The sequence below is a fragment of the Phoxinus phoxinus genome (genome assembly GCF_949152265.1).
Source record: "Phoxinus phoxinus genome assembly, chromosome: 21".
Classification (NCBI taxonomy): Eukaryota; Metazoa; Chordata; class Actinopteri; order Cypriniformes; family Leuciscidae; genus Phoxinus; species Phoxinus phoxinus.
The window spans coordinates 14625735-14644965 of NC_136896.1; the positions used below are offsets into that span (position 1 = coordinate 14625735).

Below are 19231 nucleotides of genomic sequence, written 5' to 3' on the forward strand. Positions count from 1 at the left end.
TATTTGAAATACAAATATTTTGTAACATTATAAATGTCTTTACTGCCACTTTTGATCCTTTGAGCCTTGCTGAGTAAAAATACTAACTTCTTTAAAAAAAAAAAAATTATTAACCCCAAACTTTTGAACGGTAGTGTACAAGGAAACTGTGTTTTACTTATTTTTCACTTGATGGTTAAAATAACAAAATTTAGAGTATAAAACTTTTCTTGAAAATGTTATAAAAGTGATTTTTTTAAATCATATGAAAATAACATGAATACAAAGAGCTAATTTCTACGAACTTTTCGTAACACTCTAATTTGTCACTGACACAGATTCAGTCAAACTCAAATGCCATATATCCTCACCTGTGTTGTTCTCTATAGCAGTGCGGAGGTCCTTCCTGTCTTTTTTCAGCTGGGTCAGGCGGTTTCGAATCTCCTGCTTCCTCTTCATCAGCTCATCCTCTTTCGTTTGGAGTTTCTTGGCATCTGCCTCCACTCTGTTTTTCCCGTACTTATACTGATCCAAACCTGTGAAGGTTAATGTTGCCTTATAATTCAAGTAAACCATTAGAAAATATCTCCATTTTAAACGTTTGGATTCAGACTTTTTTTATGGCATTAAAGGCCTCTGAGACCACAAACACAGATTAAAAGGCAGGCAGAATGTACAGTGTACCAAATTCAAATATTTGCGAGTCCACGTAAATGGCCACTGGATAGTTACGATGTCTGTGACTGACTGACTGCCTGTCTGAAATGGAATTTGGCGTGATTGAGTTTACAAAAGAGCATGTCAGCGGATCCACTGCTGTCTAACAGCACTGCAATTTCCACATACCGGCATTCTCCACAAATCTGTGTGGCTTCTTTTTCCTTGAAAGAAATCAGTGGTGTAATAGCTAGGATAATGGATGCAGACTTAATGTCTGCTTAGTTTTATTTCAGCGAATGTCCACTTATAAAAAAGCTCGTTTTGAGATTATCTATCAGATGTGCTCTCGTATGTTCAAATCTCTTACTAGAGTTGTTGCGTTTCACTGGCAGAGTGCTGCTAACTCCATTGGCCTTTTTGGGCTGGTTCTTGTCCAACTTCTGCTTTGCAGCGAACCCATTGGTGATCAGGCCTTTCTTTCCTTTCAGCTGATTGGAAGAAAGAAACGTATGTGAGCTTTTAAACACAAAAAAAGGTCAAATTGATACGTGGGCTCCTAACAAACTGATATATAAGAACTTTGATTTCGCTGTATCACCCGTTACATTTTAAGTGTGTGATTTGTGATTTAGTTCTAAGATTATTACTTCATACAGATACTTTTACAAAGGTTTCTTCTGCAAACCACATCTATTGAACCACACATGTTGCTAGAGGGGACATTTTATTGTAGTTATACTATAAGCTGGCAGAAACCCTTTTTTCTATCCCTGTCCTATCAAATTTAACCTAGGGCAAACTAAGGCCTCAGTACATCCATTCAAGGCCATGGCCACACAGACATGGGTATTATACAGATCAAAAGCAGTCATTTCTGGAGCTGGGTGGTCCATAATGCATGCACTATGCAGCATGCACTGTTTATTTCCATTCTATGTTTGGTAATAATATTAACTTAAAATAGGAATGAGATAAAGATATCCACTGTTTAAAATATACTGCAGGGCTCGACCCTAACACTTGTGTGCTTGTTGAAGGGGCAACTGAATGAGAATTTGACTTGCCCAACTGGACAAGTAGCCTGATTAAAACATCAATAACAAAAAATAACCCTGTGCTTTTTTTGGGGCTTCAAAATATCAGTTACTATTCACTCCCGTTATAAAGATTGGAAGAGCCAGGATATATTTTTTATATAATTATGATGTGTTTGGCTAAAAGAAGAAGGTCATGTACACCTAGGATGGCTTGAGGGCAAGTAAATTATGGGTAAACTAACCCTTTAATCTCAAGCCCTGTACTGTGTTAGTCACCTGGTTAGTTTTAGTATTAGCAGCTGAGGGAGAGGAGGAAGAGGACAGAGATTTGGTGGAGAGCGGTGTGTTGTAATGCCCTGTGGAAGATGACGGGCGGGTGGATTTGGGAGAGTAGCGTGCTGCTAGTTTGGGGGAGGGCATGTTTTCATAAAGATCTGTATTCTCATAATTAGACTCTTCTTTCCAACGACGGTCCCCTGAAGCTGGGGTGGAGTAGTGCGCATCTGGTACCTTCCGTAACGAAAGCGTGCAAGCAAGAGAAAAGTGATTAGAAGAGAAAGAGAAGAGAGAAGTTAGGGAGGATCAGGAACGGAGAGGAGTTAGGCAGGATTAGAAATGAAGGCGAGAATTTAATGGATTTAAAGGTTGGGAAGTTGCATACCGATCCATTGATGCAGGGCACATCATCATAATGCAGAGCGACCCCTGAGGGGCAGGCGTAACCATTGACCGGGTTATCCAGGTATGGGTTTGGAGAAACTGCACGCTTACTGGTGAAACTGAGAACACATACATACGTTCATTACTACCTGTACATATACAAATGTCACAGAGAACTCCAACTCTAACTTTAAACAGTACCATTGGGGAAGATACTTCAAAACTGTAGCTTGAAAAGCTACAAGCCACTCGTGAGTCAAATACTTCAAACTATAGTCAAGCTACTATTTAAAGAAAAAGGGGGGGAATATATTTTTAAAATTTACATCACCGTTTTAAAAGTTTGGTCTGTAAGAATTTTGTACGTTTTTGGAAAGGCTGCATTTACTTAATCAAAAATGGCGTAGGAACAGTATTATTGTAAAAATATTATTAACTTTATATATTTTAAAATGTAGTTAAGTCCTGTGATGGCAATTTTAAGCAGGCATTACTGCTCAAGAAAAATCTCTTATTATTATCAGTGTTAAAATAGGAATGAGATAAAGATATCCACTGTTTAAGATATACTGCAGGGCTCGACATTAACACTTGTTGAAGGGGCAAGTGAATGAGAATATCACTTGCCCAACAGTTGTACTGCTTAATATTTTTCTGGAAACTGATACATTTTTCAGGATTCTTTAATGAATAGACAGAAAAGAACAGCACAGCATTTAGAGAAAACTTTTGTAACATTATAAAAGTCTTTACTGTCCCTTTTAATCAATTTAATGTGTCTTAGTTGAGAAAAGTATTAATTTCTTGTAAAAAAATAACTTTTAAATGGTAGTGTACAAATATGTTACATATTTGTATACATACACAGTATATATACATTATACTGTGTATACTGTATATACAGTAGTCAACATGGAACAGACCAGAAAAAAGTCAGAGAAAGAGATTTTGTGCCTCTTTGAGATGGCACCACAAGACTTGCAGAGCAATACAATGTGACATGAAAAATAATACTGCTACACCGCTACATGTTGAAAAAAGTAGGTTAGGAAACTAGCATGCTAATAAAAATATTTTCTCACCAAAATGACTGCTTGGCCAGTTGAATGACATTCGCAGTGGTCTCTACGTCAATGTAATCGTAGTGCAGTGCAGCAGGATCTGTAGTGGAGCCCGTTTCGGCCAGCAAGACCCCCAACCACCTTCCCATACTCTCAGAGGATGAGGCCTAATGTGGAAAAGAGCGAGGGAAGACGCAATTAATGAGTGTCAGTGGAATATGAGACAAATAAAGCACTAATCTATGCAATCTCTGCAAATCCACTCTACACATGATACACCACTGACATCATTACGAGAGCCTGCCAACCTAACCATCCATCTAATCCCTGCACTGAGGTCCTGTCTCAGACACATTAATTGCCCTGTAAGAGCTGAGGGACTTGGCCCGTACCTCCAGAACAGCCACCTCCTGTCCGTTGCGCAGCAGACGGAAGGCGAAGGGATGTTTGGAGTCCAGCCCTGGAATGACCTCACACCCCCGTAGCGGCAGAGAGGCCATGTGTGTCTTCAGATCTGCCCGGTCTTTGTGCAGCAACAGCTGGTTGTCTTTTAGCTGGCACCAGCGCTCTCTCCAGCGGTTATTGGACAGCACGTTCAGATAGCCTGTTAATGAAGGATTGGGCAGAAAGGTTTAAATGACAGCCAAGAGACACACAAGCAGTATGGAAAGTTGTTGATGACAGGGGTGAGGAGGGGAAAATCAATATTTAAAAAAATTGCAGAATTTATATTTTCAGTTGATTTTTCATATTCATATTTTTAGGGAAAAGGGATAATAAATTCAACCAAATCTGAAATTAGTTCAACCAAATCTCAGAACAAACTGAATATACACTTCCATTTAAAATTAAATATATATATATATTTTTTAAGTATGTCCATGAAATTTCCATGAAATACTTTCAAGTTAAAAACGTCTAAACACAACCTACACATCCCAGTATAAACACTTCTGATAAATTATTTGTTATTAAAAAGCATCTAAATTCACAAAGCACAGTTCATTTTAATAGAAAAGAAAGCATAGGCTACTGAAGCTGTCTACACTGCACAGTGAATCATTCATTTACATTGTGTCTACACTTCGTTTGTTATAATGAGAGAATTCACAAAGAACAAAAACTCTGCCGTTTTGAGCGGTGAGTGGATTCTAACAAACACCTCTGATTGGCCATTGCGTTCAAGAAATCAACAGATATGTTTGGGATTAGCTACAATGCTCAACGCTGCAAAAACACGTTGTAAAAAGAAACCTTTGACGCTCTCCAGGGCGCAAATACAGATACGCACTGGGTCGTTTGCCAAATATGTTTTGACAATATTTTATTATTACGGAGAAACCTGATCCTAGACCAGCAGTTGTGGGCAGCAAATTGACAGTGGACCGGAAAAAGCGTTGAGAGCAGCCGAGTGTCAAAAGGTTGGGCAATTCTTGACTTCATGCAAATATCAAGCAAAGAATGCAGGGCGGCAGCCAATAACTGTGAGGTTCAGTTAGAAACATTTGTCTTGAACGTTCAAAAATACGCAGATTGTGCCGGAGTTTATGCTGGATTAAGTGCGTAAATGAATTGTTTTCAAATAAATGCTGTTCTTTTTTAACTTTCTTTTCATCAAAGAATCCTGGAAGACTGGAGTAATGGCTAATGAAAATTCAGCTTTGCCATCACAAGAATAAATAATATCTTAAAATATATTAAAATGAAAACAGTTATTATAAATTGCAATAATCTTTTGCAATATTACTGAATTTACTGTATTTTTGATTTAATAAATGGAGCCTTGGTGAGCATAAGAGTTTTATTTCAAAAACATAAAAAATGGTACCAACCTACAAACTTTTGAATAGTAGTGTATATCAAAATGGTATTGCAACCGCTCACCACAAGTTGGGACATCCTCCTCCGCTGATGAGGTCTGTTCATCTGTAGATGGTTTCTTCTTGCCCAGGCTTATGATTTTAGTGATTTTCTTTCCAGTCACACGTCCCACAGTGCCTTTCTGTTCTGATTTAGAGTTCTTCTTGCCTTTGGCTGCAAAAAAAAAAGAGGCAAATTAGTGTCAGAGATTGAAATATGGGATTTTATAATGTAATATATCATACAGATATGCTAGATATCTAGAAACCCAGTGGTGTTGCAACTATAACAAGAGATTGGTTTGAAAAAACATTTTGTTTGTGAGAAGAATTTGGTGGGAAAAAGGCTGAATTATGGAAAATGACAAAAGGCAATCTGTTCACTTTAAAATGTTAGTAATTTAGGCCAGAGATTGAACTGACATGACTGGACACATGTCTACAGACTAATCTAAATCCTAAACAGTGCGTGAAACCGATTCCATTCTTCTCCAAGTTGTTCAGATGCTTTTTTCTGAGGAGTGTGGTCTGTGGTTATTTAAACCAAAAAAACAACCTTGAGCACTGAAAGTGAAAGGACACTGGACTGGGTTAACATGTGTAAGACGTGTACAGCACAGCAAATTACAGGCTTTTAAAATTTTTCAGAAGGTCTTTACTAGAAAAGCAGCAAACGAGGACATAGAAAATATATAAAGAGACAGTGAAAACACTTTTGCTCTTCAAAAGACCTGATTTGGTCCAAACTCCACTGCAGAAGATTGCATCTTAGTTGGCGACTCCTTTAATTAATGCTAAGCCCTTCTGAACCCAGAGTCATCTAAAGTTTCTGTCTCTGTGCAGCAGCCTCGGGCATGAGGCAAAGGCCAGAGACACAGATGCAAAAACCATTGGCCCTTAAAGGACCTATGCATAGTTCTTCATTTTATCATGAGGGAAAATTCTACGATCAGGCTAATATGATTTCACAGCGTCCCAGCAATTACGACAGCTAGAACCAGATTAATCTGCCTGGCTCTTTAAAATGTGCTTCCATCTTCCATCAGCAGAGGTGCAGCAGTTGGCACTGGTGTAGTTTAAGAATATCTCAGGTGTTTTCAAACAGAGACGTTTGTGTTTCTGCTGCCAAAAAATGCGACCCTAAATTTTTTGTCGTACAAAAGATTGAACTTAATTTATGTACCTGTGATCCTTTAGATAACCCCACTCACACTTTTACAGGAATGATTATAGGAGTTACTTTATCTGTAGGTTTATCAGAGGTCAGCTGCCATAACTCATGTGTAAACAGCACAGCAGTTACTGCGGCTTGTGGCTGTGATGCTGAACTATCAATCACATGGGTTTGCAGATGCAAAAGTCTTGGAATCCTCTCAAATTAGGCAATTCTTCACCAAGTCTGAGGCAAGGCAGTCTCAAAAAAAAAAAAAAAAGAAAGACCTGAAACAGATGTCCTGAAAAGTTCAATCCCAGATCGAGACTGCGTGGTGTAAATACTAGATAAATAATCCTATTAGATTATTTAAGAAGGGTCTCCTTGCCTTGACTTTGGCATTGCTCGAACAATAGAATCTTTATAAAGTCAAATAAACATCCACTTTATAGTATTATATTTACTAGTGTTTTTTTTAAGGTACTGTTGCAATGTTAGTTTTTTTTAAGACTTTTAAGAGACTTAAGAGTTCACTTCATGAATCAAAACACTAATAAATACAGTTTATTTGATGTTCTTTTAAAATGTTGTATTGACAAATTATTGACAAATCAATGATGAATTATTTCATTATTATTTTTTCAGTACATCATCATCATGATTGTTTGATTGAGGTAATAGATCAAATAGATAGAGAAAATAGATCAGGTAGAAATAGCTCCTAACCACTTTTTAAAGTGTATGACACAAGATACTCTGCCTTTATATAAGGAAACTCCAATGATAAAGGATTGAACATGAATACTCACCTAGATCTTTGCCATCTGAGATGCCATTTTCATGGCAGGGCTCTCCGTCGGAACTGGGCCGATCGCAGGACAGCTTCTGCAAAACAAGAGTAAAGTTAAGGATACACTTGCAGTTACAGAGAAAGCACACATTTTAACAGGAGAATGGATACCGAACAGCACAAACAACAAAGCATTCAATTTTAAATTCAATGGTAATTTGTTTATAGACATACACATTGAATGCATACAAACAAAGTGTATGGAATACCAAAGCCCATACAATTAAACCTCTACGGTCTACCCAAACAAAACTCAAAGAGCATCTGTTTAGCATTAAGTGTGAATAATTAGACTGGGCTCATGCATGCTGTGCCAGTTTAAGAGGTTTGACATTAAACCCCCTTAGATCTGTCTTAAAAACAAGACACACACACATAAACAAGTGCAACATGCACACGCTGCACAAATAATGTCACACCATACTAAAGAATGTGTTTTTAAAAAATGATAAGATCACATTTCCTCCCACACCTATTTAACCTTGCCAGCAGCACACATCCGTGGCAAGATGGAATTAGGTACGCATATGAAGCTTTTATAGGCCTCCATTCCCTGGCAGCAGAGCCACTGTACAGGAAAACAGAGAAGAGGCGCCTGTGCTGGGTACTGAGGTGTGGTGAGGCTGGCAAGCATGCAAACCAACACACAGTCTCACATACCTGCATGTAGGTAGACCTGCATGTATGCTGCAGGCACAGTAAATCCACAAACACACAAATGTAGTTTACATAAATTGAATTATGAATCCACACCTTTTCCAGCTCTGCTTTGTGAATAGGGGAACCAGAGCCAGCACCGTCACAGTCCACCACTCCATTTCCATTGGAGCAGACTTCTTTCATCACCTTAAAGAGACCACAGAACAAAAAGTTAAAGTGCAAAAACAACAGGCAGAAATGTAATATTCCTCAAGTCTCCATATTTAAATGACTGAGGATGCTCGGTATATAGTAAATAAAGAAATACACTGTGTAGAAATCTTCTCATGCGATCACTTTCTCAAAGAATATCATATTAAGAACAATCACACACATCAAACAATAAATTATATTTGTATGTTTAGCAGGGTTCCCACACTTTTTTACCAATGAATTTCAAGACTTTTCTGGGATGCAGATACAAAAAAAGATTTTTTTTAAAAAAAGATTGCACTCACAGATCAATTTAGCAGATATATTTTATATTAATAGTTACAACTTAAAAACTATAGAAAATATATACATTAAGTAGGGACATTTCCCAAGAATTATTAAAAATTATTGTTTAAATTGTTTTTTTAAATATAAAAATATATTTAATTTATTATTAATTAGAGGAAATATAAAGAATAAATTAAACTAGAGCAGTTTTTACAACTTTTCCAAGACGTAAGATTTTATTATTATTTTTCAGGATTTTTCCAGGCCTAGAAAATTGCAAATTTCCCATGGGAACCTTGGAGTAGTCTATCAAAAACTTTCTTTGCTCCCAGTCAAACAGATGCCACAAACTCTCCACCACCTCCACGTTCTGCCATGCACATGCGCTTAAATGGATTCTGCGCGTCACATGCAGTTGGAAGAGCAGCTGGAAGGCTGTTACATGCGTCATTGCTCTCGTGGCTGTCTATGCGCTGTGCAGTGGCTCTGTGTGAATGAGATATCCAGAGATCTCCAGACTGCACAGACTCTTCGCCGCCACATAAGAGCGTGACCTCACATTACCTGGGGGTTACATCCAAAACCCCCACAATCAGTGGGGTCTAGTGAACTAAACGGATAAAGAGAGCATCACAAAGAGATGCGCTCACCTTTACACACCCTCACACCCTCTTCCCAACCTGCCCCCATGCCAAAGACCAAAATATAACCAAATATCCTTTTTGTTGAGCTCCTCTGAGCATCGTAACTTGACGCAGCACGTTGGGGTTTGGCAACCGGCTTACATAATTGGGCTCACGGGAAAATTGCAGGCTGTGGCCTCACTCTTTGGCTTTAACTGCAAAGATGTGGGTTTCTGGGATACGCTCAGTCAAAAAAACTTTTTTGCTGTGCTAATGTGCCCTCATGAGCATTTATATTTTCAAATGAAGAGTTAAGGAGAACTACTGCGTAAAATCCAACAAACAAAGTCAAAGTTAAAGGTCAAACAATTGAGTCGTATTGCAAAATTGCCACATTAAATGCAATGCCAAGTAGAGGTCGGCCGAATAATCGGCACCGATAACCGATTGCTGGATTGGCAAAAATCCATAACAAGTTTTTCCTTCTGTTGCTGGAGTGGCTGAAAACGGTCTGCTGTCATTATACAGTATGAGAGTGGTCTCTAGAGGCGAAATTTTAAAACTATTACTGATGCCTCGTGGAGTTTGTTTTGACACGTGAGACAGCGCGCTGCATAGAGCAGGACATTTCAGATGCGGATTTAGAAAACGGTATGTTTACAGTACACTACACTGCATGTTTTCATATCATTATAAGGTCATTAATTTGTTGACTAGATGCTGCAGCATGTACAAACACACGCATGTGCGACCCAAATGTTTAAAGTCACGATTGTTACCATCTATTTTCTTTAGTTTATATCCAGCTGGTCGCTTTTAATATGTTCATGCAGCCGGGAGAAACATGTTATCAAATCAGAAACGCAATTGCAGTTCTTTTTTTATTGTCACTGTAATAAATATTTTGTTATTTTGATTAGCTATTGATTAGATTTATATGAAATGGTAACACTTTAGAATGAGAGTCCATTTGTAACAATAATTAAGGTTAATTAAAAGTATTGTTCTTTGTTAATTTTAACATTTACCAATACATTTTAACATTTCAAAGTTGTATTTCTTAACTTTAGTTAATGCACTATGAGCTAACATGAATGATCAAGTTATACTTAATATATTAATATTAATATTTTAAAAAGTATTGTACATTTTCTCTGTTGGGTAATGTTTTTTTAAATTAAAATTCAGCACTATTTTATGTGTTATGTTTGTTTTCATTCAGTATCCATTTTAAAACTATCGTCCATCGTAGTCCAAGAACCTAGTTATCGTTATCGGTAAAATTTACTATCGGTTGACCTCTAATGATAAGCATTAATTAAGGGCAGGAATTAACAATTTCATAACAATTAGCACACAAACACACACCTCAGTAGCTAGTAAAATGACACCCAGCAGTAGTCACGTTCATTTATACACAACAAAAACTAACAGGTGAACAAATACACTCCATTTCTTACCATTCTAGCCCAGGGAAGTAGAGAGTCAGATGACAAAAAAGAGAGAAGAAAGAAGAATGAAGGAAAGAAGAAAGACAGGAGGTGGAATTTCCCCAGGCCTGTCCAAAGGATCAGAACAGAGGAGCTACATCAAATAGAGAACTTGTTGAATAAAGACTGGAAGAGAGAGAAACAAAGAGGAAAACAGTGCAGAGGAAAGATACAACACTAAAAGAGAATTAAAAATGAATCATGGAAAGCAGCAAGCTAAGATTTTCCATAAATAGATCATTAGCAAACTGGATAAAGCATTAACTGACCACAGACGCCTTTGGGCTTCTATAATGATCTTCGATTTTGTTTGAAGACAAGAAGTATTCCATTTACGGCTAAAAAAAAAAGTTTCCTTATCACCTTATATTCCACTATTTCTAATACTCCATCTAATGGCTTCCATATAAAACCATTTATTTCCTTTTAAAAACTGGTTACAACTGAGCCAGAGCAAAACTCAGCCACGATCTGAAACAACCTCATCTTGTGAATATTCAAAGGAGATTCAGTGAAATAAACTATTTACATGGTTAATGATCTAATGCCTAGTGTCTAATGTTGATTTCCTAAAAGACCTATTGGTCAACGTCAATAAAGCCTTGATTGTTGGTGATTTTAACAATCATGTAGATAATATAAATGATGAGTTAGTTGCTGCGTTTACAGATTTACTCCTTTGGGATCAAGCAAAATGTCACTAAACCCACTCATCGTTTTAATCATACACTAGATTTAATTAAATCGCATGGAACTGATATAGATAGTCTACCGCAAAGTGATCATAACGTAACTTGCATACTGCGTACCGCTAATATTTGCAATGTCGCGCCACGTTATCGACCAGGTAGAACAATTCTCGCAAACACCATAGACAGATTCAAATAACCTGCCTGATCTGTCTTAGCTGCTCAGTGTACCCAAACACACAAACCAACTTGAAAAAAAGACTAAAGTCAAGACTAGCAGTATAGGCACCATTTTCTCTAGTACATTAGAAACTGTTGCACGATCAGATTAAAAAAGGTTAGAAAGAAAAGTACTGTACCATGGTACAACACTACTACCCATGCTATAAAGAGAGAAACTTGTAATCTAGAGCGCAAATGGAGACAAACTCATTTAGAGATCTTTAGGAATCACGTGAAAAGACAGCACTTCCCATTATAAAAAGGCTCTAAAAGCAGCCAGGGCCGAGCATCTCCGCAACTAATAGAAAATAACCAAACCAATCCAAGGTTTTTGTTTAGTACAGAGGCTAGATTAACAAATAAACAGACATCACCTGAACAACATATTCCATTACAGTTTAGTAGAAATTTCTTTATGAATTTCTTCACTGAGAAAATCGAAGGCATCAGCAATACAATTGTTAATGTACAACCTTCGACCGGAGTTTTATGATTAGGCCTCAATTATCGCCCCTCAAAAACAATTGCAGTGCTTTACAACAATAGGATAGGAAGATCTAAATAAACCTAGGATATCAAGTCCACTAAAGGAGGGAGAGCGTTTTCACATTTGGCTCCTAAACTCTGGAATAGCCTTTCTGATAATGTTCTGGGCTCAGACTCACTCTCCCAGTTTAAATCTAGATTAAAGACCCATCTCTTTAGCCAAGCATTCACATAATGCATCTCATTACCTTATACTCCAGTTATATCAGATTTGAAACTATATTCATTGTGAAAAGCGCAATACAAATAAATGTGAATTGAATTGAATTAATGATTTAATGTTTAGAAAGAAATGACATCAACAAGAAAAACAAGACTTATTTAAACGAGACTTATTTAAAATAAATAAATAAATCAAATCCACTCAGAAAGAGCAATTCTCTATTTGCTATATTATATATTAGCAATTAGAGCTAGAAAAAAATATAAACTATACTAGTGAAATATTTTATCACTTTCCCAAGACTTGTTCTCAAGATTTTTCCAGGCCTAGCAAATTGTAATTCTACTCTATTTCCCATGGGAACCCTGCAATAGCCGATCAACTTTCTTTTCTCCCAATCAAACAGATGCCACAAACTCTCCACCACTTCTGTGTTCTGACACGCACCGTGTGTGCATGAATAATCTGTTAATAATTCTATTAATGATCTAGAAGTTAGAGGGAATGCGCTTCTTCATATCAGGAATGAATGAGTACCTACGCACCCTTGAGTTCTTGGGCGTACAGTGTGTGCCTGAAGAAATACAATACAACAAAGCCCTCCGAGCTAGGGTGGTTTCGGTTTATCCCAAGCAGAAATCAATTACTCCAGAATGTTTTTAGTACACACGACACCTGACCAAACAGTGCTGAGCTATGCCCCCTTCCTAAACAGCAATTACGGCTGTTGTTGCTTTCCTGAGCTGTATATTTGCACAGTCTGACGTTCACGCCCACTTGAACGGTGCTGTACAGCTCACTGCATGTGCCTTCCTGCCCGCAAATCAATAAACAGAAGCTCGTTACCACATGGAAACATGGTAACGGATTCAGAAAATCTCTTTTTTGTGTCTTTATAAATGGGATGGTTGCAACAAGTGATGTCTTTATAAACAGAGCCACCAGAAGAGTGATGGACAGCGATGAGGGAACTGCTATTTACCATCAATCGACTGTTGACTGCAGCTGGTTTTGATGATCTTTTTGCGCAGCATAAGTTGCTTTCAGGTTATAAACTCAAAGATCCATCACACAAGAGCCCAGAGACTTTCACTAGCACTTTTCATAATGTTTGTGAAAAACAGATGTGGAGGAAAACAGCTTTAAATAGATATACAACAGACTATCAAAGTAACAAGTTATCAACAAGTGCAATCTTCAGAGCTGTTAAGATTAAAATCCTTTGAACTTTTTAGAGGTTAGGCTTAAACGAGAAGTAGTATTGATGTGCCGGCCGAGAACAAAGATGTAATAGTATGCATAGCACTGTATTTAGTATGCAGAGAGCAACCTGTTTTTAACCCCACACACCCAACTGAACATAAACACTGAACAGCTGGACCTGAGGATTGCTACTACTTGTTTGTTTAACATCTATGCTGAAAAGGCAAGCATACTCATGCAGTTCACCAGAAAAACTTGCTGGTCGACAGCTGCTTTCTAATAAGCTACTCCAGGTCCAATCACATAACACTACGCTCAGGTTACCTTTAGCCACTCTTCGGCCTGTTCTTTGCTCTGTACAGCAAGCACCAGAGCATCAGCTCCCTGATGGACGATCTTCAGTTCATGCTTCTTTTTCTTGCCGTCTTTGGGAATGTGTGTGATACTGCAGCCAGACAGGACGAGCTCCATCTGTGGAGTCTGGTCTTTAGAGGACTTGTAGCACTGAGAGAAAGAGAGACATATTAGAGAAGCTATTTAGTTATAAACATTTTCCTCTGAAATAATTTTGTTTACCCACTACAACATAAGCGGAGTCAAACTAAACAGAATCGCTGAGAAATAGACATGGGAAAGCGGGTAAACTGTCACCTCTATAATCTCTACTACTCTAAAAAGTAGTTTTTGTAATGTGAACATATATTTAGGCAACCTTTTAAATGTGCCCTTTTACATGATATGTAAAATTTATTTTATGGAAAAGCAAACCTCTTCAGGATTTAAAATAGAATTACCAATGTAGAAAAATTGTTTGGCTAAAAATTCATTAATTTAATTAACATTAATTTAATTAATTAATAAATTAAGTATTTTTCCTAAAATAGTAAGTGTGCCAGATGCGTTGAGGTAAGCCACATCAACATATCAAATGAAAGTAAGCTTTTCCTCCAAATATTGATTTATGAAAATGTGAATAATGTGCCACAATATAAGAATATAATAGGATTGTGTATTAGTAAGATAGTCAATTTATATTTTACCCTAACAAGGGGCAAGTTGTATGACTTAACCACTTTTGTTTGAGAAGTATTATTTCTATGGCTCTATTTTATGGAAGATTTAAACATTTTTGGTTGATAGAGTTTTTCTGGCTTAAAGAAATGTAAAAAAAGGGGCACATCTTAACCCACTCCTCTGTGTATTCATATCTGTGAGTGTGCGCGCTTACCAAGAGTTTGTTGTCCTTTATGACACAGAGCAGTTTGGTCCACTGTCCAAAACGTTTCTTTCGCAACAGGAACGCACAGATTCGCGCATCTTTCACCAGGTCCATGGAGGCCTCCTCAGATGGCCACTGGTGACGCATCTTCTGCCCCTTCCCATCCTCCTCCTCCTCATCATATGACTCATATGAACTGCTCATGGCGTCCGAGTCATAATCTGAGAATAAAGTTGGGACTCAGATTAGACTTTATTGAAATTTCAAAAATACTCTGGTCTTTTTAGGTCACAGATGCAGCTACAGTACTGTCATAGTTCTAAAACTTTAAAGTGACCTTTATAGTGTAACTGTCCTTACTAGAGGTGATGTACTCTGGTGCTTTGCCAGGGCCTAGCGGAACAGCTTCCTCATAATAACCTTCAGGAAGAGAGGAGCTCGGCAAGGGAGGAGGCCCATTGTCTGGAGGCTTTGGGACAGAGGGAAAGAGAAAGAAAGTCAGAGAAAGTGGTCAGCTCAATCATTCAGCCTCCTGGATTACAGTAGTTTTTTTTTTGGAAATGTAAAGACAAAAAAAAAAAAATCAGCTTCACTGGTTCCAATGAATCCAAGCTAATAATATCAAAACTGCTGAGGCATCATCCATCTCATCTGAAGTGCATCTTTAGAGGTCAACTGTTTTATACTGCACGAAGATCTCTGACATCATTGTGGGGCCGACATAAACCAATCAAAGCCCTACGGTTTTAATCTGTGCCAACAGGAAAAAGGGAATGTTTACAAACAAAACTGTCAGAGAAAAAAAAAAGAGAGACTTTATGGTAAAAGAGCAGCTGGTCATGATAAGTAGAAGAAAGAAAAGGTTTGAAGCTAATTTTCGAAACACAAACAAACCAAAAATAGGAAACTAGCTGCAAAATAGAAAACAGAGTAAGCTGCAGATCAGAAAGATGTAAATCATAAGGCTGCCCAGCAAGTTCAGGAAAAGAGAGTTCAGGGAGGTGCACCAACAGAAGTGCGGGCACCGACCTTACTAAATGTAAGCCATTTGGCCATATTTTTCTGTCTGTGTTTAAAAAAAACAGCATTTTACATCATCACAGACAAGCTCCTGATGCCAAGACAGTACGAAAAGGTAGGTGGCTTAATTATCCTGCCCTCTAAGATACTTTCTTTTGGCCAAATTGCTAGGGCAAATTGCAGTGCCCATAATGCACTGCAATGAGGTCAGTGAAAAAATCCATCCAAGATGGCAGATTTGTACAAAAAATCGTACAAATATAAATAATTTTAAATATAATTAAAGGCAGGGTAGGTGATTTACAGTTCTTCCTGAACCAAAACAACGAGCGTATGCTGCGTTCACATCATAACCACTGTAATTTGGAAGAGATGGAAACCCGTGACATCATACTTAGAATGGTTCGTGACTCGAATTTATGCATTTCAATGGAAACACTATCAACGCAAAATGAATCTGCATCAGTCAGGCGGTACAGGTCAGTGCTCTTTAAATAGTTTTTTCTTCAATATTATTGTAATATTATGTGCTTTGAGACATAAGGTAGATTAACGCCGTCTCTCGTGACACGTTTGTTTGCTCCCTGCTGTACGGGTTCATGTGTTTTGAAGGAGGTGTGGCTTTAGAGATGCTCTAGAAGGGAGGGTGGGATCTTATGCTTTCAAAGCTAGCTCGCTATTGCTAGCCTCTCTGAAAATCGCCTACCCTACCTATTTTACTATGAAAAAATACACAAATTGTTTGCATATGTATTTTCATTCTTATTAAAATGACACAATGAATATAGAGTTTCTGTGTGTGCAGAGGATTAAATATCTGAAAACTTTTGTGAATACACATACTTTTAGGATGAAATCTATGCTCATTTGTACACTAGGCCCCTGGTGTCTATAACCAATGAGCACACTATAGAACCTCATTAGTGAGTGAGAGGGATTGTTTAAAAGAGAGAAAAAGAGAAAAGGAGATTGTGTGTATATAAGCACAAATGAGCGTGCATGTGTGAGTTACAATGTGTTTAAGACTGTCTGATTTGGGCCTTGGTTGGTTGGGCCCAGCTGGCAGCACATGTGACAACCTGGTGTTGTCATAACGACACAGGCCCTCCAGAGCCTCCCTCATTTCCCAGGCTGCATGCAAACAATTATGGTTGATGACAAACTCATATAAACGCTTTTCATTTTCCTTTTTCCCCCCCTGTAACCCATGGAAAGTCTGTCTTTATTTCTTTTTCTTTCATTTCAGTTAACAGAAAGCACTGCTATTTTCCAGTGCTTTTCAGGTGGGGGGAATTACAACGCATTTTAAGAGACCAAAGGACCAATGTTCACAGTTGCCACCTGGCACACTTTATCACCATGGTAATCTCAATATAGTAGAATACACAGAACATGAACAACTATTTACATTACAAACACTGCAAAAGGACTGCTCATGGAAATATACTGTATAAGGAAAGTTAAAACAGACGGGAAAGAACAGTACAAAAGATGTTTTCTCAAGCTTTCATTGGTGCTGCTGAGTGCTTTACTCCCATTTCCTTTTAGGAAGTAACAAGACCTTCTACATTCAGATATTCTCAATAAACAGCACAGGTTAATGCTTTTTAGGCTATTTATGTCAGCCAGAAAGGCATTTTTCAGCATGGCCTAAATTTGCTAATTTCTCCCTTAAGTATATTACAGTATATAACAAAAAACTGTCAAATTGATTGTGTTGGGATGAACTCACGATTTACTCTGGTTCCTTAAGGGTTTTCGTTCACATGTGTAATCAAAACTACAATAGAAACTGTAATGTTTTAGTGTGACCTGGCACATTTGAGAAGGGTGTGTTTGACGTCTGAGGTAGAGGAGGATACTTTATCTCAGTGCTAGTCATTACAACTTGGCTTTAAATATAATGAACACCAGAACATGTAAAATCCCCATAAGGTCATAATTTGTGTGGGTGGTTAATAGTGTACACATACTGTCTGTAAATGTACATCTGCAGACATGTATGTCCAAAACAAGACCTAGCTGCTCCTTTCTTCTTCTGCTCTGATCTTTCTTGTGTTTTCCCTGCCCTACTTTTAATAATAATGCTACAGAAACACCCTGTATTTTACAGTACCATTTAAAAGTTTAGGGTCAATATGTTTTTTTGAATGAAATTTATACTTTTATTAAGCAAGGGTGCATTACATTGATCAAAAGTGACAGTAAAGACATTTATAATGTTCCAAAAGATTATCTCAAATAAATAGTGTTTTCTCTTGAAGTGTTTGGCATACAACAATGTTGATTTGGTCTTGGCAGAATAGATCTGCTGTGCTGCTGCTGCTGTTATCGCTGCTGCTGCAGATCAAGTACGGGACTTGCTACTGCCAATACATACACGACACGCTGCTGGGAGCAAGTAGGACATGCTGCTGCTGTACAATATAATATATATGAATTATCTGTACCAGATCTATACAGGTGGAGCTGGGGAAGGTGGAGGGTTTCTGAAAGCATGCTGCACTACTAAGGCAGATGCTAACCAAGTTTTTTTAAAGTTGACTATTTTTTTAATTGGCTACGGATACAGCAGGAACCAATCAGCTGCGCCCTATAAGGAAAGATGTGATTGCAAGCACGTTGAGTTAAGGACCTATTAGCCTGTGCCATCTTGATTTTCAGGAAAGAACTTTGTATTTGTTTTAACTTTCTATTCATCAAAGAATACTAAAAAACGTATCATGGTGTCACACGGTGACGTAAAAATATTAAGCAGCACAACTTTTTCAACTTTGATAATAAGATATGTTTCTTGAGCGACAAATCATATTAGAATGACTTCTGAAGGATCAGGTGACACTGAAGACTGCAGTAATGATTCTGAAAATGTAGCTTTGCCATAACAGAAATAAATTATATATAATAATAATTTAATAAATTAAAAAGAAAACAAATAATTTAAATTGTAATAATATTTCACGATTACCTTTTTTTCTTTTAAAAAATAAGAATTTTTCAAATAAATGCAGCCTTGGTGAACATAAGATATTTGTTTCAAAAACATTTTAAAAATCTTACTGACCTCAAACTTTTGAACAGTACTGTACATTGTAGAAAAGTGGGGGAAATTCAATGAAATAGGGAAAACCAAAAGGGCAAAGAGCGTTTTTTCTTTTATGGTTGTCATTTCCAGTCTAAAAGTTTCCCAAATACAGAAGTGCTATTTATCAGTTCCTTCCGTCCCATCAAGCCATAAACTGCTCAACTAAACAAAGAAGACGGCTGTGTTACTGCCTGTTATGGTTTCGGTTCATCGGGGCATCTAAGCCCGGAGGGAGGACAGAATTCCAGGCAAAAACTGCAGTATGAAGAGCCTTGCTGAAGCAGCGTTCCGTACCAAAGCCGCCCAAGTATTTTTAGGCATAGTTCCCACCTCTGGTCTGAGCTGGAAATCTGTATGAAGCATATCTGCACCTAGAAAAAACAAAAGTGCACTTCCACCCATTCATGCAACATCTAGTCCATCAATAAGTCTGTGCTTATGTATAAAGATACATACTTGACCTACATTTCAAAAAAGAGCTCCAAACTTCACACTCCCTTTCCAGACCATTTCACCTCACAACATAGTGTATAGTGTTATTATGCGGTCTGTGATCAATTTGAGTAGTAACA

At 37.6% G+C, this 19231-nt stretch overlaps 1 protein-coding gene across 3 annotated transcripts in view; it reads right to left on the bottom strand.

The window, feature by feature from the left end:
- afap1 (actin filament associated protein 1) overlaps positions 1-19231 on the bottom strand; it is a 51887-nt gene that overhangs the window by 3465 nt on the left and 29191 nt on the right. For 2 of the 3 annotated variants that reach the window (XM_079594447.1, XM_079594446.1), the window contains exons 4-14: positions 14915-15023; positions 14564-14775; positions 13660-13839; positions 8013-8105; positions 7219-7294; positions 5282-5431; positions 3790-4001; positions 3419-3564; positions 2338-2455; positions 1007-1127; positions 351-515 (exon numbers count right to left, since the gene is read on the bottom strand). In XM_079594447.1, the coding sequence (XP_079450573.1) occupies positions 351-515; positions 1007-1127; positions 2338-2455; positions 3419-3564; positions 3790-4001; positions 5282-5431; positions 7219-7294; positions 8013-8105; positions 13660-13839; positions 14564-14775; positions 14915-15023 (1582 nt within the window). Of the gene's footprint in view, positions 1-350; positions 516-1006; positions 1128-1781; positions 2187-2337; positions 2456-3418; positions 3565-3789; positions 4002-5281; positions 5432-7218; positions 7295-8012; positions 8106-13659; positions 13840-14563; positions 14776-14914; positions 15024-19231 lie in introns of those variants that run through there. The other variant, XM_079594448.1, reaches the window with a different exon arrangement.